The sequence below is a fragment of the Polyodon spathula genome, chromosome 8 (assembly GCF_017654505.1).
Source record: "Polyodon spathula isolate WHYD16114869_AA chromosome 8, ASM1765450v1, whole genome shotgun sequence".
Lineage (NCBI taxonomy): Eukaryota > Metazoa > Chordata > Actinopteri > Acipenseriformes > Polyodontidae > Polyodon > Polyodon spathula.
In genome coordinates, this window is record NC_054541.1 from 15,282,242 (window position 1) to 15,304,964 (window position 22,723).

General features: G+C 41.8%; 1 protein-coding gene across 2 annotated transcripts; it reads right to left on the minus strand.

Moving 5' to 3' along the window:
- Positions 1-427: 427 nt before the first annotated feature.
- LOC121319504 (neurotrophin-3-like) lies at positions 428-22,012 on the minus strand. Of its 2 annotated transcripts, none has more exons than XM_041256991.1 (2): positions 21,760-22,012; positions 428-1,269 (listed from the first exon to the last, which is right to left on the minus strand). In XM_041256991.1, exons 1-2 carry the CDS (start codon positions 21,775-21,777, stop codon positions 484-486), a joined length of 804 nt encoding a protein of 267 aa, XP_041112925.1. In that variant the 5' UTR covers positions 21,778-22,012; the 3' UTR covers positions 428-483. The 2 variants fall into 2 exon arrangements, with proteins under 2 accessions (XP_041112925.1, XP_041112926.1); XM_041256992.1 differs by lacking the exon at positions 21,760-22,012 and adding an exon at positions 3,004-3,148.
- Between the last annotated feature and the right edge of the window lie 711 nt (positions 22,013-22,723).

A 22,723-nucleotide genomic window follows, 5' to 3' on the forward strand; every position in this document is an offset into this window, starting at 1 on the left:
CTGAGGATTTCCTAAAATGGACACTGTAATAGAGGACAGTATCCTGTATCCTAACACTCTTAATATCCCCTGTATAGTTTGGCCTTCGAGATAAAGATTTTGGAAAATAACTATAAGTAAGTAGCTAACAGGACTATATTATTAAATAGACACAATACTGAAGAAAAATACTGATTTACATGACTGAGAAAACTTCACCAAATTCTGCGCAATAAAAAAGGGAATCTAAACTGACCATTAAGCTTGAAGGCACGTCATCTCTCCTTAAGATTTTATCTGGGTGGGTTGGAATATCCCTTACTCTCTGACCAAAGTTTATTTAATAAATAACACAAATATATCCACATTATTATTAATAATAATAATAATAATAATAATAATAATAATAATAATAATAATAATAATAATACACTACATGCATTTCATATAAGTTAAAACAGAATAATTTATATTTACAATCCAAAAAGAAAGTTATGTGTGTAGTTATGTTCTCCTGATTTTCCTGGAAAGTGCGCACCCGCATGATGTGTCGATTCGTATCCACCTCCACCCCATAGTGCTTTTCTCCGTGGTCAGCGCTCTGACGAAGGTCTGTGAGGTTTTGCATTGTGAATTCCAGTGTTTGTCGTCGATTCCTCGGCAGCCGCTTTTGAGTGGGTTGGCTGCCCTGCATTTGGTTTCATAAAAGTATTGCTTGACGTCCGAGCCGCCAGTTTTGATAACTCCTAGAACGGTCACTTGATGTCCTCTGATATCTATCGCCGTGGACTTGTCTGTGACCCACACGCTTTCGCTGTCGCACACAGAATACTCCCCTCGGTAGCTCTTCTGCTCCGCATAGCGCTTTTTCCTCGTTTTATTCCTCATTTCAGAATCCCCCACGTAATTGTCGATTAAATATAGAGGTGGTGGCTGTAGTGGCGGCCGTTCGCTCAGAAGCACCCGCGGTGAATTATACCGCTTATGCTGTCTCAATAACTCTGCATCAATGCTATAGACCGGCTGGTAGGCTGACGTTTTCCTTTCGAAAAAACCTGCATCCTCCGGAATGTCGCCCTCTTGCTGCGTGTCTTGGTATTTGTCAAAAACGTCCTCTGACGGCTGCTGTTTGTTTTTCATTATGTCTGCTTGGAGGAGCTTGATGATCAGGGAATTTACCGGGTCTTTCTGCAGTTTCCTTTTATCCATTGACGTAGCATGGAGGCCATAGAGGTAAGCAAGAAACATCACATACAGCAGGATGGACATCACTAGATTCACCTGTAAGATCTGAAAATAAAAATAAAGAATGTTAGGAGGTACACTTCTAGAATTCCAAACCCTATAATCATGAAGTGCTGCTAATTCCTCTTTTGACACCTGCTGTTAATCAGTCTTAAGCCTGTCATTAGGATCAGAGGGTTTCACAGATTCCGATTAGCACTAATCTTGGACTGACTACAGTCATTACCTTATGTAAGGTAGACCAAAATGAAGGCCAATCAGGGTCTGTGAAAGATCCCTATCAGATAACCCATACAGATCCCTTATCAAAAATCCCCATAGTAAAAATCACAGCAAAATGTAATAAAGCATAGTGAAAGCATGGTAAAGTTTCCCACAGAAAAAGCATTGCAAAGGGTAATAAAGCACAGTGAAAGCATGGCAAAGCATTAGTAAGCATCGTAAAGCTCAGAGTGGTGTGTAAAGCATATTAAAAATCAAACCATAATGAACTACGATATATACAGAGTAAAACACATAGGAAAATACATTGGAAAACTACAAAATTACCATGCAAATTTACAATGGTAAACATTTATAAAGGACGAACGCACCAATCTATTGAGTTGTCTTTGTGGATTAGAGGAAGGATTACCATCTGACTGCATGTTCACTGGGACACTTTGGGACAGTGAGGCTTTTTAACTCAAACCTCTGGCAAGTGTAGCTTTCCCATTTGAAATAGGAAGAAAACAAATGATAACAGTTGTAATGCTATGGGGAATTAGCGCAGTGGCCTAGGAAGTACAACTAAATTGCACATGTGAAACTAGCAGAAAGACAGGAAGTAAACGAGGTGTGGTTTAAGCAATTTGAAATATTGGTTCAAAGTGTAATAAAGCACATTGAAAACATAGGTAAGCATTGTAAAGCACAGAGAGGGATGGTAAAGCATAGGGAAGCATTATAAAGCACAGAGAACGATGATAAAAATAGGGAAGCACTGTAAAGCACAAAGAGGGATGGTAAAGCATAGCGAAGCATTGTGAAGCACAGAGGGGGACGGTAAAATATATCAAAAACACTTCAAGCCAGGGTAAACTATGGTAAAGTATAACCCCAGGAAAAGCATGGGAAAACTGCAACATTTTCAGTGATAAACTTTCATTAAAAAGTCATGGGACACCAACTCCCAGAAGTTTTTTTTTTTAAGAATCCAATCTCTTCTTTACCTACAAATTTCAAATTCTAATGTCTTTATTTAACCAAGATAAAACCCTAGATATAGGTCTCATTTCAAGGGGTTCTGGCAAGAGAAGGTAGCATAATAACATTATAAACTCAACAGCAAAATCATCAATTGACAAATCATTCAAACAGGACAAAAACACTTAAGCATTCTTAAAAGGAATACACAATAAAAGCATAAACACAGGACAATTCTAAAGTACTGTGCATAGTCCATTTTCCGGAGTGATTTAAAGGTATTGTGAAGAGGCTGCTTTTCTGCAATGGATACACAAGATGAGGTGCCTCACATACAAAGGCCTTTCTCAATTTAAGGATTTTAAAAGTAGGCACATCATTTGATATTGGTGCAGAGGTAGAGTTACTATGTCTATAACAGAGATGTAAGGTAACTTGGAACATTTCCAGTGCACACCTCATAAATAACCTGCGTGTTTCAATTTCTCTGCGTTCTTCATGGACTAGTCCTGAGGGTGCACAAGAGAAAAATATTACAGAGTGTTTGCCAATTTTGCAGGAAAATAGCATAAAAAAAATGTAATATGTGCTTACCGTTTCAAGAGAAAAATAGGTTGACTTCCACTTCAGTGAATGGATGGAAACAAGTTTGAATATTTTGGAGTAAGACGAGATCTCTTTGCTTCCTAATGCCTGCTGCTTAGGTCTTTCATCAGAAGCTTGCACATAAGGGCTCAACGCTCAACCAAATGGCTAAAGGCGACATACTACTCATCAAATAGAGAGGATTGCGTGGAAAAGGGCGAGCCTGTTTCAGTGCTACCCTCGAGGACAAAGTGTACGCCCCATAAAATAACAAACAAACAACCAGGCCAATTTATTATTTATTTCTTCATTTTTAAAATGGTGTTTGCAAACTTCAAACAACAGAACGGGACAATGAATCGGTTTAATCTGGGAACCAGCTAAACGGGAAAATTAATTTACTGTTACGTCAAACCAGACAAATCTAGACCATGAGTTGTCCTTTGATCTTCTGACGTACATATTTGCTCTATAGGTTGTTTTTTTTTTTTTTTTACTGTGGAACGTTTGTTTTGCAGATTGGGGTTGGGGGGGGGGGGTCTGGTGACATTTTTATCCAATCGCATTTCGTGCAAACATCCCTTTCATCCTTTCATCTGTGAGCGCATTGAGAAGGATACAGGAGCAAACCACAGCGATCTTAATGTGTATATATAGTAATTATACATTTTGGAGCAGTTTCTTTGCAGTATTACTTGGTTACTGTTATTTTATGTTGGTATAACTTGCTTGCTATTATTGCAAATGAAATACGTCAACATAGAAGATTGATGGCATGCATATACATTTCTACATCTGGAGTTGAATACAATGCTCAAGAGCACAGATTGCATATTGGGTAAAATAATCCAGGTTATAAGTACAAAACGAACAGGATGGAAATAGGGGACAAGGACTTTGAAAAGGATCTCAGAGTTATAGTGGAGTCATCGTTAAAATTATCTCTCCAATGTGGTGAACCAATTAAAAAGACAAATAGAATGTTAGGTTATATTGTGAAAAGTGTGGAATGCAAGTCAGGAGAGGTGATGCTAAGATTATACAGTGCCCTAGTTACACCCCACCTAGAATACTGTGTGCAGTTCTGGTCACCTCACTACAAAAAAGACATCATTGCACTGGAGAAGTGTCACAAGGCTGGCCGAGTGGTGACGTCAGACCCAGAACAATAACTCACAGGACAGAGACGAGGAATTTTGGTGAAGCTGAGAGCTTGCTGGCACTCAGCATTTAATAAATGAACAAAGACAAAATAAAAATGCTGAACAAAACAGAACACGACACTTGAGCCAAAATAAATAGACAAACAAAACAAACAGACTCTAACAAACAGAGCAGGAACACTAAACAAACAAGTACCATGCTGGCCCTCCAGCATGACGTAGCAATTACTTACTTTTTCTCGCCATCTCTCTCCCATTCCTTCGCCCTGAACACACAACCCTGAGTGAGTGAAAACATGCTGCTTTTATGCAGCTGTACCGAGACTTGATTGCTAATCAATCATTCAACTGGAGTCTCGGTACAACTGCATGTGAATTAATAAAATGCAATTCCCTGTGCTCACATAGTATTACTTTTTACCTGCACTTGAAGTGTTGTGCAATCCTTGTGCCTAAATACAAATATACATTTTAAACCACTCGCGTTACACAGACCCATTTATATCCCGTGTACCAATGACTACACACCAACATTAACACACTACATGCAATACAACCAATTAAATACCCCAGGGGCGGGGCACTTTGCCACAAGAAGGTACAGAGAATGACAACTAGACTGAGCCCAGGACTAATGACAGGAGCTATGAGGACAGGTTAAAATAATTCCATCTCTTCAGCCTAGAAAAAAGAAGGGAAAGAAAGAACTTGATTGAAGTCTTTATAAACATAAATGGCCCAGATAAAGTTAACCCAAGGCACTGATTTAAATTTCAAATTCAGCACAGAGAGAACAAGAGGGCAAATGGAAGCTGAGTAAAAGTAAGTTTAGAACAGATGACAGAAGCAATTATTATTATTATTATTATTATTATTATTATATTATTATTATTATTATTATTATTATTATTATAATAATAATAATAATAATAATAATAATAATATATAATAATAATAATAATAATATATTTATTTATTTATTTGGCAGACAGCTTTATCCAAGAGAGTTATAAATGCATGGAATAGCTTACCAGGTGAAGTAGTAAGATCTAAAACACTGGGAACATTAAAAAAAGACTAGATTCTGTAGATCTAAGATACGAAAATTACTTACCACACCCTTCTTACCGTAAAGAGAACAAGGGTTTGAAAATAATACAAGAATACAAGTCTATCGGTAAGTAAAGATTTCGTAGTTAAGTCCCAGACAATATATATATATATATATATATATATATATATATATATATATATATATATATATATATATATATATATATACACACACAGTACTGTGCAAAAGTTTTTTGCAGGTGTGAAAAAATGCTGTAAAGTAAGAATGCTTTCAAAAATAGACATGTTAATAGTTTATATTTATCAATTAACAAAATGCCTCAGTTGTTTTTCTCTCTTCATGAAATCCCAGATAGACTCGATGATGATTGAGGAGACCATTAATTCAGACAAAATCCCCAACTCCATTTGCAGAAATGCAGCCCCAGACTTGCAAGGAACCTCTACCATGCTTCATTGTTGCCTGCAGACATTCATTCGTGTACCACTCTCCAACCCTTCAGTGAACAAACTGCCTTCTGCTACAGCCAAATATTTCAAATTTTGACTCATCAGTCCAGAACACCTGCTGCCATTTTTCTGCACCCCAGTTCCTGTGTTTTCGTGCATAGTTGAGTTGCTTGGCCTTGTTTCCACGTCGGAGGTGTGGCTTTTTGGCCGCAAGTCTTCCATGAAGGCCACTTCTGACCAGACTTCTCCGGACAGTAGATGGATGTACCAGGGTCCCATTGTTTTCTGCCAATTCTGAGCTGATGGCATTGCTGGACATATTCAGATTGCTGCAGTAAGTTTCCTTGGCCAACCACTGCGTCTACGGTCCTCAACGTTGCCCGCTTCTTTGTGCTTCTTCAAAAGAGCTTGGACAGCACATCTGGAAACCCCTGTCTGTCTTGAAATTTCTGCCTGGGAGAAACCTTGCTGATGCAGTATGTATGACTTTTGACAGTAAACTGTCTTCAGCAATCTCACCTTGTTAGCTGAGTTTGGCTGTTCCTCACCCAGTTTTATTCCTCCTACACAGCTGTTTCTGTTTCAGTTAATGATGGTATTTCAACCTACATATTGAATTGATGATCATTAGCGCCTGTTTGGTATAATTGCTTAATCATACACCTGACTATATGCCTACAAAATCCCTGACTTTTTGCAAGTGTACCTAGAAGAATTGATGCTGTTTTGAAGGCAACGTGTGGTCACACCAAATATGGATTTGATTTAGATTTTTCTTCTGTTCACTCACTTTGCATTTAGTTAATTGATAAATATAATCTATTAACATGTCTATTTTTGAAAGCATTCTTACTTTACAACATTTTTTCACACCTGCCTAAAACTTTTGCACAGTACTATATGTGTGTGTGTGTGTGTGTATATATATATATATATATATATTATATATAATATATATATATATATATAATATATATATATATATTATATATATAATCCTCAACCAGTCAGCTGCTAAATGTGTATTTATAGTCTTGGATGAAACCTGCACCATGATTGAATTAGACACAATGCATGTGCAGTTTCATCAAGTTCCATTCACCCCGTCTCCTCGTAGCCTCATCTGTCCTTTCTATGGCCGCACTGAGAGAAACAACCGCAAAACTTAATATCAAAAGGGGTAACACTTTTAAATCATGGCTGCATATTCATAATGAATTCCAACTGCATACCACAGGAATGCAAGTATCTCATGCACTTCCTCTGAGTTCTGAAGTAATTCATCCTGTGTTTGAAAGGGTCCCTGTGACCCTTGACATTTGACCTATGCATTGAGCTGCTCACCTGCAGCAGAATGTAGCACTGTGTGTGCAATTCCAGTTCCTGCAGCAATTCACTTGGAAGGCCATTAGTAGAGGCCATCCAAATCTGCGGATAACGGAATTCCTCGGAAATCTCGTTATTTGCAGGTTCCTGTGGAATTCGTAGTCTTCCACAGAGAGGCCATATTCTGCAGCTACATCATGATCTTAATTATTGCTTGGTTCTAATTCTGTTAAATTAACAGATGTTGTGTTTCTTTCAAACAGTGGGAGAGAATTAAAGAAGGTGTTAAAGAGTAAGTAGAAGGGTTCTGAAAAATCTAACGTTACCCGTCCCCAGGTGTTGCTACAACTGTTTAAATAACGTACCTGTCATTTTTCTTTTCATTGTCCTGACAACCTTTTCCACTTATAACTGTAAAGTCTGTTTCAAAGCTCTTTTCAAAATGTCTGCTCTAGTAGTGTCAGGATTATTGCCCACGTTGTCAAACAGGCAACACAACAATAACAATCCAATAACAGTGTGATACAGAACAGAAAACCTAGAGAATTTGTTATTGTTTTTTCTGCAGTGACTTAGACAGAGGAAAGATCTCAAACCCCAGTGCAAATTATTCAAATGTATGTACTGTACTATGTATAGTACTTATATCACAGCCTTATCAATACACTACAGCAGAGGTAAGTGTCGGGCATACATGTATTGGTAATGGATGTTCACGTCTGAAATAGCGCTGTATAAATATTCAAATATAACTTTTAACAAAATTCATTTTAATGAACATGTTAACAAAATTACTTACAAGTGTTTTTTAACAGGAGAATCCTTTCAGTAAATCACAGTGCAGTTCAAAATCACAATTATCATTATCATATGGTCCATTAAGTTTCGTGTATGTGTGTTAAAACCATTGACTTATTCCATGAATAAGCCATATCTTCTATAACTATTGATAATTATCTTAAAAATGACACCCCATATGTATTATTAGGGTGATTTAGTAATATTGACTGAGTTGCCTAATTTGTGGAAATGCCCCTTAGTTACTCAGTATGCCTTATATGCATGGGGACTACAGTATGAAATATGAACTCCCAATTGTCCAGTGACTGTCCAGCTTTGAAAACAGAAGGAAAGCTTTAAAGGGCTTTAAAGGGCTACTCTCCCCGAAAGACCACTCTTAGCCAAACAAGGGTCTCCTTCTATAAGTATGAGCTGTGAAAATACTGAGGTCATGTAGTAATTGTGCCAGAGACATTTTCATTCACAGAGTAGACTGTTTGTGTTGTGAAGTGGTGTGGTGCGGTACGGTGCGGGGTTGGGTAGGGTGGTGTGATGCGGTGTGTTGCAGGTGCTGTGGTGTTGTGTAGGGTGAGGTGTTGTGCTGTGGTGTGGTGTTGTTTGGGGTGAGGTGCTGTGGTGTGGTGTGGTGTGGTGTTGTTTGGGGTGAGGTGCTGTGCTATGCTGTGGTGTGGTGTGGTGTTGTTTGGGGTGAGGTGCTGTGCTGTGCTGTGTGTGTTGTGTGGGGTGAGGTGCTGTGGTGTGCTGTGTGTGGTGTGGGTTTGGTGCTGTGCTATGCTGTGGTGTGGTGTGGTGTTGTGTGGGGTGAGGTGCTGTGGTGTGGTGTGGTGTTGTGTGGGGTGAGGTGCTGTGCTGTGGTGTGGTGTGGTGTTGTGTGGGGTGAGGTGCTGTGCTATGCTGTGGTGGTGTGTGTGTGTTGTGTGGGGTGAGGTGCTGTGTGGTGTGGTGTTGTGTGGGGTGAGGTGCTGTGCTGTGGTGTGTTGTTGTGTGGGGTGAGGTGCTGTGCTGTGCTGTGCTGTGGTGTGTTGTTGTGTGGGGTGAGGTGCTGTGCTGTGCTGTGGTGTGGTGTGGTGTGGTGCTGTGCTGTGTGTGCTGTGCTGTGCTGTGTTGTGCTGTGGGTGGGGTGAGGTGCTGTGCTGTGCTGTTGTGTGGGGTGAGGTGCTGTGTGCTGTGCTGTTGTGTGGGGTGAGGTGCTGTGCTGTGGTGTTGTGTGGGGTGAGGTGCTGTGTGGTGTGGTGTTGTGTGGGGTGAGGTGCTGTGGTGTGCTGTGGTGTTGTGTGGGGTGAGGTGCTGTGGTGTGGTGTGGTGTTGTGTGGGGTGAGGTGCTGTGCTGTGGTGTTGTGTGGGGTGAGGTGCTGTGGTGTGGTGTGGTGTTGTGTGGGGTGAGGTGCTGTGGTGTGGTGTACACACCCACTCCACGACACCGGCAACACCACACACACACCACTACTCTGGGGTGCTGTGGTGTGGTGTGGTGTTGTGTGGGGTGAGGTGCTGTGGTGTGCTGTGTTGTTGTGTGGGGTGAGGTGCTGTGGTGTGGTGTTGTGTGGGGTTAGGTGTGTGGTGTGGTGTTGTGTGGGGTGAGGTGCTGTGGTGTGCTGTGGTGTTGTGTGGGGTGAGGGGTGCGGTGCTGTGGTGTGGTGTGGTGTTGTGTGGGGTGAGGTGCTGTGGTGTGCTGTGGTGTTGTGTGGGGTGAGGTGCTGTGCTGTGCTGTGGTGTTGTGTGGGGTGAGGTGCGGTGGTGTGGTGTGGTGTTGTGTGGGGTGAGGTGTTGTGGTGTGGTGTGGTGTTGTGTGGTGTGCTGTGCGTGCTGTGCTGTGGTGTGGTGTTGTGTGGGGTGAGGGTGTGGTGTGGTGTGGTGTGGTGTGGTGTGGGGTGGGGTGGTGTGGTGTGCTGTGGTGTTGTGTGGGGTGAGGGTGCTGTGCTGTGCTGTGGTGTGGTGTGTGTGTGTGTTTGTGTGGGGTGAGGTGTGTGCTGTGGTGTTGTGTGTGTGTGCTGTGCTGTGTGTGTGTTGTGTGGGGTGAGGTGCTGTGTGTGCTGTGGTGTGTGTGTGGGGTGAAGGTGGTGTGTGGTGTGGTGTTGTGTTGTGTGTGGTGTGGTGTGGTGTTGTGTGGGGTGAGGTGCTGTGCTGTGCTGTGTGTGGTGTTGTGTGGGGTGAGGTGCTGTGTGTGGTGTGTGTGTGTGTGTGTGTTGTGTGTGCTGTGGTGTGGTGTGTGTTGTGTGGGGTGAGGTGCTGTGTTGTGGTGTGTGTGTGTTGTGTGTGTGAGGTGCTGTGGTGTGGTGTGGTGTGTGTGGGTGTGAGGTGCTGTGTGTGTGTGTTGTGTGTGGTGTGGGGTGTGTGTGGTGTGGTGTGTGGTGTGCTGTGGTGTGGTGTTGTGTGGGGTGAGGTGCTGTGGTGTGGTGTGGTGTTGTGTGGGGTGAGGTGCTGTGCTGTGCTGTGGTGTGGTGTGTGTGTGTGGTGTGTGTGGGGTGAGGTGCTGTGTGTGGTGTGGTGTTGTGTGGGGTGAGGTGCTGTGGTGTGGTGTTGTGTGGTGTGAGGTGCTGTGGTGTGGTGTGTGTGTGTTGTGTGTCTGTGTGTGTGTGTGGTGTGGTGTTGTGTGGGGTGTGCTGTGGTGTGGTGTTGTGTGGGGTGAGGTGCTGTGCTGTGGTGTGGTGTTGTGTGGTGTGGGGTGTGTGGTGTGGTGTGGTGTGGTGCTGTGTGTGGTGTGGTGTTGTGTGGGGTGAGGTGCTGTGGTGTGTTGTTGTGTGTGAGGTGCTGTGTGCTGTGGTGTGGTGTTGTGTGGGGTGAGTGTGTGTGTGGTGTGGTGTGGTGTGTGTGTGTGTCAGGTGTGTGTGTGTGGTGTGGTGTGGTGTGTGTGTGTGTGTTGTGTTGTGTGGTGTGTGTGTGTTTGTGTGTTGTGTTGTGTTGTGTGGGTGAGGTGCTGTGGTGTGGTGTGGTGTGTGTTGTGTGGGGTGAGGTGTGTGGTGTGGTGTTGTGGTGGGGTGAGGTGAGGTGTGTGTTGTGTGTGTGTGTGTTGTGTGGGTGAGGTGCTGTGTGTGTGTGTGTTGTGTGTGTGTGAGTGTGTGTGTGTGTGTGGTGTGGTGTTGTGTGTGGTGTGGTGTGTGTGTGTGTGTGTTGTGTGGGGTGAGGTGCTGTGTGTGTGTGTGTGTGTGTTGGTGTGTGTTGTGTGTGTGTGTGTGTTGTGTGTGTGCTGTGGTGTTGTGTGTTGTGTGTGGTGTGGTGTGTGGCTGTGTGGTGTGCTGTGTGTGTGTTGTGTGGTGTGAGGTGTGGTGTGAGTGTGTGTGTGTGTGTGCTGTGGTGTGTGTGTGTGTGTGTGGTGTGGTGTTGTGTGGGGTGTGGTTGTGTGGTGTGGTGTGTGTGTGTGTGTGTGTGTGTGGTGTGTGCTGTGGTGTGCTGTGTTGTTGTGTGGGGTGAGGTGCTGTGCTGTGCTGTGCTGTGGTGTGGTGTGTGGGGTGAGGTGCTGTGGTGTGCTGTGTGTTGTGTGGGGTGAGGTGCTGTGTGCTGTGCTGTGTGTGTTGTGTGTGGGGTGAGGTGCTGTGGTGTGGTGTGTGTGTGTGTGTTGTGTGTGCTGTGCTGTGCTGTGGTGTGGTGTGTTGTGTTGTGTGGGGTGAGGTGCTGTGCTGTGCTGTGGTGTGGTGTTGTGTGGGGTGAGGTGCTGTGGTGTGGTGTGGTGTTGTGTGGGGTGAGGTGCTGTGGTGTGTGTGGTGTTGTGTGGGGTGAGGTGTGTGGTGTGGTGTGTGTGTTGTGTGGGGTGGGGTGCTGTGGTGTGGTGTTGTGTGGGGTGAGGTGCTGTGCTGTGTGTGTGTGTGGGGTGGGGTGTGGTGCTGTGTGTTGTGTGGGGTGGGGTGTGTGCTGTGCTGTTGTGTTGTGTTGTGTGTGTTGTGCTGTGTGGTGTTGTGTGGGGTGAGGTGCTGTGCTGTGGTGTGGTGTTGTGTGGGGTGGGGTGCTGTGGTGTGGTGTGTGTGTGTGTGTGGGGTGAGGTGCTGTGGTGTGTGTGGTGTGGTGTTGTGTGGGGTGAGGTGCTGTGGTGTGTGTGTGTGTGTGTGGGGTGAGGTGCTGTGGTGTGCTGTGTGTGTGGTGTTGTGTGGGGTGAGGTGCTGTGGTGTGGTGTTGTGTGGGGTGAGGTGCTGTGGTGTGGTGTGGTGTTGTGTGGGGTGAGGTGGTGTGGTGTGGTGTTGTGTGGGTTGAGGTGGTGTGGTGTTGTGTGGGGTGAGGTGCTGTGCTGTGGTGTTGTGTGGGGTGAGGTGCTGTGCTGTGGTGTGGTGTGGTGTTGTGTGGGGTGAGGTGCTGTGCTGTGCTGTGGTGTTGTGTGGGGTGAGGTGCGGTGGTGTGGTGTGGTGTGGTGTTGTGTGGGGTGAGGTGCTGTGCTGTGGTGTTGTGTGGGGTGAGGTGCTGTGCTGTGTTGTTGTGTGGGGTGAGGTGCTGTGCTGTGGTGTTGTGTGGGGTGAGGTGCGGTGGTGTGGTGTGGTGTTGTGTGGGGTGAGGTGGTGTGGTGTGGTGTTGTGTGCGGTGAGGTGCTGTGGTGTTGTGTGCCGTGAGGTGCTGTGGTGTGGTGTGTTGTGTTGTTTGGGGTGAGGTGCTGTGCTATGCTGTGGTGTGGTGTTGTGCGGGGTGTGGTGCTGTTGTGTGGTGTGGTGTTGTGTGGGGTGAGGTGCTGTGCTGTGGTGTGGTGTGGTGAGGTGCTGTTGTGTGGTGTGGTGTTGTGTGGGGTGAGGTGCTGTGATGTGGTGTGTTGTAGGTTATGACTCAACCTCACATCTGCCGAGAAGGAGTTTATTTTATTATTGTTAAAAATGTTATTAGGAACAGATTATCATAAGAAGTCTGTCATGTTTCCATATTTCTTCAGCTTTGGAAAGGTTTGCTAAAACAGGCCAACACTGTGAAAGATCAGGGTTTGAAACTCTACTTAGGTACCATAATCCACTAATACCTTCACTTTTAAAGTTGATTATAATATTTATTTTAAGTAGATGACATGGTCTGATGGCAGCTACGGTGGAAGAAGTAGCAACTTCTACAGCGTGGTCTTTGAAATATCTGCCATTTTCAAAATGAACACACAAAAGAATAAGCAACAGACCAATGCTTATATTACAACTGCCAATAAGAGGTAGAAAATGGCTTTTAAAATCTTGGTTAGCACTCCTTTACCAATCACAGCATGCCCTTTGTCATTGTTTCTGGACAGGACTGGATTGCAAAATGTCCTGATAAAATGAACATGTCGTGTTCTGTTCTGCGTCTACAGTAAATTGCATTATGGTGTCATTGTTTTGACTTTTCTCATTGCATAATATCTTAGTCCCAGAGAAATATTTACAGTATAATCCCAGCACATTTCTTTAAAGTGCTTATGGCTTATGTAGTAATTCCCTAAATCTCAGCTATCATACACTTAATAGTCGCTAAGTAGTTTTCATGCATGCGGTTATAGCAAACACGTGTTTTCATAAAAATTAAAATGAAAACTAGGTTAGCCCCGCCCTTTCATATACCTTATTTCTTGTTATTACCCAACCAGCCGCTTCCCCAAATGACAGACATGCTTTGCATTTCATGCACAAATGCTGTAGAGATGACCTACAGTAGGAAAGGAAACAGGCGATCTGAAAGTCAGGCATGCAACTGGAGAACATTCTTTAACCTAGTATGGTGCCAGCTATCGCTTCTTAAAATTGAAAAGTATGTTTGCTGCAACATGTGCTTCTTTCAAAAGCGCACAGCTGTAGGATATGCATGAGAGGAAAGGTTCATGGGATTCTTTCATTAGCTTTGTACAGTAACTACTTTTTTTAACTAGCTTCATTATAGTCTTATGAATGAAGCATGGGCTGTGACTGACTCCTCAGGAAATTAAAACTTTAATGAGGTCTGCTTTAATGCCCAATGCCAACTCAAAACCCACACCCACAGTAAAGACAAACAGCTGGGAGAGGAAGAGCAACATTATTTACACCACACACCACAGTTTGCATAATAAAGTATAGTAAAAGCATTGGCAAGCATTGTAAATTATAGCAAGATATGGTAACGCATATTAAAAAACACTGCAAACCAGGCAAACCAGGGTAAACTGTAGTAAATGCAGTATATAACTATGGGAAATGCAAAAATGCAGTGCAGAAATACTGTGGTAAACTTTTATAAGGGTATCTTTAGCATGTACCACAAACACAGTTTTCTGACAATCCCAACCTGTGCTAACAAATGCCCTTACCAGATTCCAGCTGTGCTTCTCATGATACAGAGGTGACACATGCACTTTAGATACACAGACAGGCACCTCTTTCAATCCAGATTCTGGTCCTCTCAATATCATGTTTTCACATACAGATCCCTTATAAAAGATCCCCAAAGTATAGTGTAATAAAGTATAGAGAAAGCTTGGTAGAGTTTCCCATAGTAAAAACATCACATCATGTAATAAAGCACAGTGAAAGCATGCTAAAGCATAGGTAAGCATCATAAAGCCCACAGTGGTATAGTAAAGCATATTAAAAAACTAAACATGATAAACTAACACTTATAAAAGTTTCCCATAGTAAAGTTGTGGTGGAGTGTCCCGCCCCTTTATGTTTATTAGTGTTTTATGTTGTATGTAGTGTGTTCATGTTGGTGTTTATGTATAAAATACACAGGATATAAATATGGGTTACGAGCATGAGTGTTTAAAATGTATGTTTGCATTTAGGCACGAGGATTGCATAGCACTTCACATGCAGGTAAAATGTAATAATATGTGAGCATGGGAAATTGCACTCTATTAATTCACGTGCAGTTGTACCGAGTCTCCAATTGAATGATTGATCAGCAATCAAGTCTTGGTACAGCTGCATAAAAGCTGCATGTTTTCACCCACTCAGGGTTGTGTGTTCGGAAGTGGAGAATGGGTGAGAGAGAGGAGAGTTAAATTAAAATCATATAGCAATTGCTACAGCGTGCTGGCTGAACCAGCATGGTACTTGTTTGTTGGGTTCGTCCACATAAGTTTTCTGTTTTGTCTGTCTGTTTGTTTGGCCATCGTGCCTTTATTTTCAATGTTGTGTGTTTTGTTTAACTCTTTTTGTTTGTATTATTATTTAATAAAACGCTGGACGCCATAGCGTCTCAGGTTCACCGCCATCACATGTTTTGGTTTCTGTGTTCTTCCGGGTCTGACTTCACCACTACCGTCATCCTGGTCACAAAAGTGTAATACAGTACAGTGAAAGCATGGTAAAGCAGAGAGATGTTAAAGTATAAGTAAGCATTGTAAAGCAGAGAGAGGTATGGTAAAGCTTATTATAAAACATGGCAAAACACAGTGTGATATATGCATAGCAAAAACATGGAAAAACTGCAAAATGACCATGCTAATTTACCATGGTAAACTTTTATATGGCATGAAGAGGCCAAACTATTGAGTTGTCTTCGTGGATTGGAGTGTGTATATTTTCACTGAACATTTTGAACAGTCAGATTCTCAAGTCTTGTTTTCAATACACTCAAACCAATGGAGTTTGTATATCTATTCAACCACACCAGCTGTCTTTTTCTGCTGAGTGGTTCCCAGTGCGATGACCTCATTATTGATTTAATCTGGGCTGAGGTGCATTGACTAGGAGTTCAGGAGCTGCTTTTCAGTTTTCCTAAAAAAGAAACCCACAGTATTGCAATACGAACCACTCTAATGCAGACACCATACCAAGATAGGGGAGATTGTCAAAATATAGGAACATGCCATTTGAAGCTATATTAATATGCTGAACATGGAAAGCAAAACAAAAAACATTATCTTCATACCAGAAACCGAGAGGAAAATATTAGGGCTTTTTAAGCACTGCATAGCATGAAGTTTCCTGATAGCTTTCAAGTAATCAGTGTCACTGTCAAACATTCACATCTGGAGGATTGTAACAGGGGGAGATCTGTATTGACTCTGCTGGTGTGTTCACGGTGCTGCAGGAGGAGGGCAGCAGTCGTCCAATACCCGTCTGACGGTCATGGCAGTGACACGAAGAGGTGCGAGAGAGGGTGTGTGGCTTTCCCTCTCTTTGAGTGGCTGAGAGGCAGGTCTTGGGGGAATTGTTAGCCCTATAAAATAACACTCTGCTGTTCCCTCAGGTCTGCCCTTTTAGCCATGCTGAGCGCATGGAATCGCTGGTCCAGGACCGAGAACAGCTGGGAGAAAGAAATCGGAAAGAGAAATACGAAAGAAAAGAAAACAAAGATAGTAGTAGCGGGGAAACCTTGGGCAGACCCCCGAAGTATTGTTTATAGTAGGCTGAGGGAGCCACTAGTGTAGGTCGGTGACCCAGGTCGTGTGGGTAGCAACGACAGGGGTAACGCTGCTAAGTGCAGCACCTTTTATTTGTAGTTTTAATACTGTGTTTTATTTTCCATTTTTCTTTGAACTGCACTTTGAACTTTGGACCGCCTTTGGTATTACTGTGGTTCTGTCTACTATCATTGGTAGGCAGACCATGGTCAACAGCGCCCTCTGCGGGCTAAAAAGTGGAAGTACCCACACCCAATAAAACCGGGCACCTGTGCGGTGTTTCAAGTTCATCTATCTGTCTCCTGTGTGCAATGAATTACCCACCACCCTTCCACAAAGATATTAAAACTAATTAAGTCATTTTTCTAAAGACCAAATAAACCATGGCCCTCAAATTTCTGGGAAGTAGAGGATAGAACAACCTTGGTTTGAAGGACATTGCTCCTGTTCACAATATACAGACCTGGAATCAAAAACCAAGGCTTTGAAACCCATTCATTATGCTGACATTTTTTCTGTTCTGTGATTAGATACAGTCAGTCCTGTTTATACTATATTTCTTTCAACCTACGAGTCAGAGGAAACAAGCTCACTTTGACATCAATCACATTTATCAACCATACAATTCTCACTTAATAGCACTTCATAAAATAAAAGTATACTGTTAGACAGTTGACATATTTGTACGTTTAAAATCATTGTTTAAGCCTGACCAAATATTGGCAAACAAACTGCAAATTCTCTGGAAATGCTCAATACAATAGACTGCGAGGTCAAGAAAATTACGGAAAAACAGTTTAAACATATTTTATTTTGATAAGGGGAGCCAGGGGCCCCCAGAGGATTAAGACCAGTCTTGCAGATGTCGGAGGCTTCCGGCAATTAGGGTCTAGTAGGGCAGGTCAGAAGAACGGCTCCCTGACAAATCTGCCTCCCTGGCGCAATTCAATGTTACCCGTGGAATCTCTAGTAAAGACCTGCAACTTCACACAGCCAGGACAAGAACCTGCAATCCCCTAAATGTATAACTGGCCCCTATGCCTTTACTAGGGGGAGACACTCTGGGACCTCTGTGCTCCCCTGACTGTATGTCTCACCCTGCATCCACATGGCTGTGCCATTACCAGGGGAGACCCTCGGTGACCCCAAATTGTACATCGTTCTATTAATCTTTGGAAGATTATTTATTTATTTAGCAAGTGCCATTATCCAAGGTAATTTTGCAATATTGCATATCCTCCTGTATCACTAGATGGCAGCACCAAGCATCTTGGCTCCATTTAGCCAGGTAGAAGGCTTATTACTTATTACTGTACTTATTACCAGTCAGCTCTTATTTCCATAATTAGTATGAATGACAAACGATATTCAAACAAGATACTGTACAGGTTTTTAAAACCTGCCTTTAATACACATGTGCTTCTGGCATTTAACTCGCCAAACGGGTTATGAAAAGGTAAAGTTAATGTAAAGAAAACAGGAGGACACAATGTTTTAAGGATGACTTTTTAAAGGACTGATTTTAAAGGATTTTTATAAGCTCTTAAGCTAAGGGTACAAAGATATACTTTTTCAGGAACAGTTGCTTGAAACCTGGTTTCAGGAGACCGGCAGACCTAGTTTGAGGCAACTTTATTGTATCAACACTGAAGTCTCCCCTGGTGAGCCATGAAGTGGCCTGAAACTTAGTTTCCTGAAACCAAGTTCCAAGCCACAAAGTGGCTTCATGTTCCCTTAGTTTAAGCTCTTGGATTAAATAGAAAACTGCAAAAAGTACTTGATAAGTCCTGTTTTTTAACATATGAAGTTCGAGGGAAGCAGTTCATACTTTGACCCAAATAAATGCTGCTGTTTGTTTGCAACATGGAACTGTAGCTGTATGCCTGTGTAACGGGCAGGGTTGTGTAATACACTGCCGTTAAGGGTTCTGAGATGAGGAAGCTCAAAAACTACAAATGCAAAAGAGCCCGCCTCTTTTGCATAACAGTTAAGACATAACTATTTGGCAGCAACAAACTTTTATCAAGGAACATACTGAAATCTGCACCATACTCTGGTCTCCAGGCCATACAGGAGTGGAGTCTGCACTTTTGAGACCTCACTAATTTGAGGAGGAGTCTTGGGTATGGAAGCGCCCCTGCCAACTGAGCCCAGAAATAATAATAAATACTAAAACCACATTTTCATAGAAAATCCTCCAGCTGCTGCAGTTTTCAAGTTTACTGATTCAAGGACATCTACCCCTGGAATAACAAAACAGGGGGACAGGAAAAAGGAGTCTGTAGCCATATAAGACTGTAGAAACTGACTATTTCCACTGAGCATCTTAAAAGATCAACAGCCAACCTTTAAAACTAGAAACATTCTCTTTTTCTTGTGGTGTGTACTTTTTTTTAAGTAAAATAACATTTTGTGCAGTGGTGTAGTCCTAAATCAGAAGGGACTGAAACGCCACTAAAATATTGATATTCGTAAACAAGAATGAACAAATTCACATGTTATCTATATACTGAACTTTTTATAACACCGATAATAGGTAATGCATTTATCCAATGTATACAAGTATTTCCACAGTGTCTGTCTCCATTTTGTCAGGATGCTATAGTTTATTTACGTGTGTGTGTGTGTGTGTGTGTGTGTGTTGGTGGCTTCATTTTTGTTTGTGTCCTCAGTCGCAGTCGATGCACTGTTTGCTGTCGTCTTCGTCAGCATGTTTAGCCTTCTTAAAGAAGTAATTTGTAATAGAAGAAGTTCCTAATGCTCTTTGCATTGCATCAAAAGGACTGTTGATTGAATCAGACAGCTTGCCTATTTCAGTTCTGGCTCGACTATACCACTGCTTCCTATAGAAAATACTCCCGGAACAGTGCTGCGGCTCCACTACACCGCTGATTTTGCATTGAAATTGCCTGTACAGAAACACGACCCTTAGTGACACGGAAGTGTGATCCTGGATTATCTCAAACTAAATTGCATGAACACCTCTCTGTATTATCTTAACACCACTGTTATCAGAACAGCACCCTGAATACTAAACCTAGTACTTAGCATTACAGTGCAGCTACATATTTAAAGGTTAAAGAGAATAATACATACATTCAGGATATTACATCATTGGGAAAGCCATATTACCAATTTTACAATTACCATTGTACAAAAAAAATATTTTAAGAACATCTGCTCTGGTCCCAATTAATTTGGGCAATAGTGGTCTTAAATATACCCGAGCTGTACAAGTCATAACACTGTGTGCAGAGCCACTGTGGGCAACCAGGACTCAATGGACAGGTACATCACCATTCCTTCTTAGCATCTCTAATTTCTGTTCTCCACAACTGCCAACAGAACACCTGCCATCAGCACTCTCTCAAAAGATCTGCTGTCCTATCCCTCACGAATGGTTTACAGGAGGCACTACACAATACAGAATGGATGTCAGGGAACCCGTTTGTATAACAAACAGGATTGTGTAATCAAGGTATCTGAGTGCGGCTGTGTTTCTATATAGCAGGCTGTCTATTCAGAATACACAAATGCAAATCTCAACACGTTAATAAGCGACTAATCTTTACAATGAAAACATTTTATGCTGGACACACTTTAATACAATTGTTATACGTAACTATTTACATTAATAAAGACGGGTCGCTTCTGCTTTGAAATGAAAAAGTAAGACACGATTTAAAAGCCCATTTAGTTGATTCACAGGGAAAACATTTAAATTAATTTTATTATTAATGCTTTTTCTAAGTTGTGATTGAGATAAACGAATGGCTTAAGAGGTATCAATTCATTTTTCAAAGGACAGTATAAAAGTCGGGATAAAACACCGAAAATCAGAATAAAGTAATAAATAAAGTTACACATTTAAATCAAAACCTTGTTGTTCAGAAACAAGTTGCCATCTCTAATCATTACTTGTTTTAACATTTTCCCTTCTGGCTTTGAAACTATATTTCACTGATGCTTCTGAAAAGACGTCCTAGCATACAAAAAATAAAATAAAATAAAAAGCTGTTTAAATGCATCTAATCATACAGCGATGCCACGCATTTACCAGTTATACACGTTCTCTCAAGAGCCAGCTTCCCAACGTTTCGGTAATGTTTATCAGACCTTTATCAAAGTGTGTTTGAAAACAAACAGTAGAGGTAGTTATAGGCTTCTGTGCCATAGCACATACAGTAGTGTGCAAACGTTTGGAATGATTTACAGCAAGACTCGGGGTGGCGATTGTATTGCCATTTTTCCACACTCAGACCCCGTACTTAGGCTACTAAACACCCGGTTATCTCTGAATAGATAATATATCACAAATAGCATACTGACCATAAAAGCTCCTGATATGTTAACTTATTAGAAATGGTTTCCCTATAAAGATTTACATGGATGAGCCTTTTAGTGATTATTATATAAGATTATCTTTTAGTGATTATCTGAATACCCAGGGTCGAATGGATGGAAGATAATCGTGTTTATGTGTAAATATTTGCTTCTCAGTGTATTAGCAGAGAGCGGTAGCACATCTGGACTTCTACCCAGGGATCTCATGCTTTTGAGAGTAGCATATTGCAGGCCCGGACTAGGACTGTGCCTTTCAGTGTTGTGCAGCTCTATGTCCCTCCAAAATCCTGCACAGCAAATTGAACAGTATCTCTGTTGCTTTAAATGCGCGCAAACACATTCCTAAGTCTTTCTCATTGACTATCACTATATTTTTATTTACTAGTTCTAACTCCAGTCACACAAAACTCCACACAGGGTGAAAGTCGACAACAAACTAAATATTTTGGCCGCACATTGATAATAATACCTAAATACCTACCTAGCCACCCCCCACCCCCCCCCCCCTCTACACACACACACACACACACACACACACACACAAAGAAAGAAAAATTCTAAAAAGTACTGTAAATGAAAAAAGATTATAATAAGTACATTTACTTTGAAAATGTTTAATAATTAAGAAAGGGGTTATCCAAAAGTTGTGTAACACATTTTACATAACCGTAAGAAATACGACATGTGTGTAAAATTTTTTGTAACATATATTATGTAACGTGTGTGTGTGTGTGTATATATATATATATATATATATATATATATATATATATATATATATATATATATATATATATATATATATATATATATAGTCGGTTATGTAATTATAACACTGCATAGCATATGTGAACGTAAAGCAATATGTAAAACGAGCAAGCACATTCATCATTGTTTTGTTTTGGGTTTTTTTGGTTTGTTTGTTTGTTTGTTTTACCTGGAGTTAGGTGTGCAGTAAGCCACAGAAATGGATGTAAAACTGCGCCTATACTGTTTTAACTTTCCATTGGGCGGCAGCCTCTCTGATCGAGTTTTGCATTCTTTATATTTTGCAGCTCAAACCACTTGAAATTATCATTATTTTTCTATTGCAACTACAACCAGAACTCTGTCGCATATCTGCTGTTCACATACAAACAAACATTTAGTCAAACCACTACGATACATAATCTGATTGCTTATATCAAAGCGTTGTGATTGCTTTTTGCTGTATGTTAAAACATGAATACAGTAGTTCTACCAGTCAACCAGTACGTATTGCAGTATGAGCTCCCATGAAAACAGTAAAGTACTAAAAAAAAAAAAAGAACGAAAGAGAAAGAAAAAGTTGTGGTAATTATGTTTTCTTACCGTAATAAAGGTAACCATAGCATCCGTATTAAATTATCCGACAGAGACATTAATGTTTGGGAAGGTTGCCTTCAAAGTTAAGTTAGGAGCACAGAGCTCGATGCAACGTCGGGTTCGCTTGCAGGATCTGCACAGATCCTCTGTCCAAAACACATTCTCTCTCCCTCCCTCTCTAAATCTCTCTCCCTCTGAGACTTGCAAACGTAATCTGCTCGATTATAACCAACCAGTCCAGCCAGATGGCTGTGCGAGTTGAATATAAAACCAGCGGCACTGTAGAAAACAAGACCTTTCACGTCCAACACCAACATAAACAAAAACTTAGTCCACACAAATCGCTGTCCCGGGTACTGATCCCCTCCTGCCCCTACCCCCATTCAAATATAGCCTATATGTTTATTTAGGACACCTTACTGCACGACAAATCAGCCATTGTACGCACCCACCAAAACACTCCTTGAAATTGTGTTACTCGATAATATAACTTTATCTTGGCAAACGCTACACAAGTATATAAATTCTACATGTTTCAAATAATTCTCTTGAACGCGTTTCCCAAGGACATAAACCAAAATGTGTACTTAAGGGAGGAAGCGAATAAAACAGATGATCGATCGTTACATGACTATCTCCGCAGCCCAAGCTACATACAGTAAATGGCAATGCCTTCCTGGCATAACTAGCATTTCCCTTTACGCTTGAAGAGTACCAACGGGTAAATGTACGGCAATGTACTTTAGAAATAACATGAACAGTACTTGTACTCTTCAAGCTTAATGTTCTTATCCTCCTGGCGCTCCTGTTGACCTAGACAGTGCAATTATTAAACACTTGACGAGTTGATAAAAAAAAAGGGCAGGATTTTGACATATAGCTACAGAAGTGCATATACTTCAACAACCTATTCATTTACACTAACGAGGCATTCTAATATATTCTCTTCTGGTATTCTAATATATTCTCT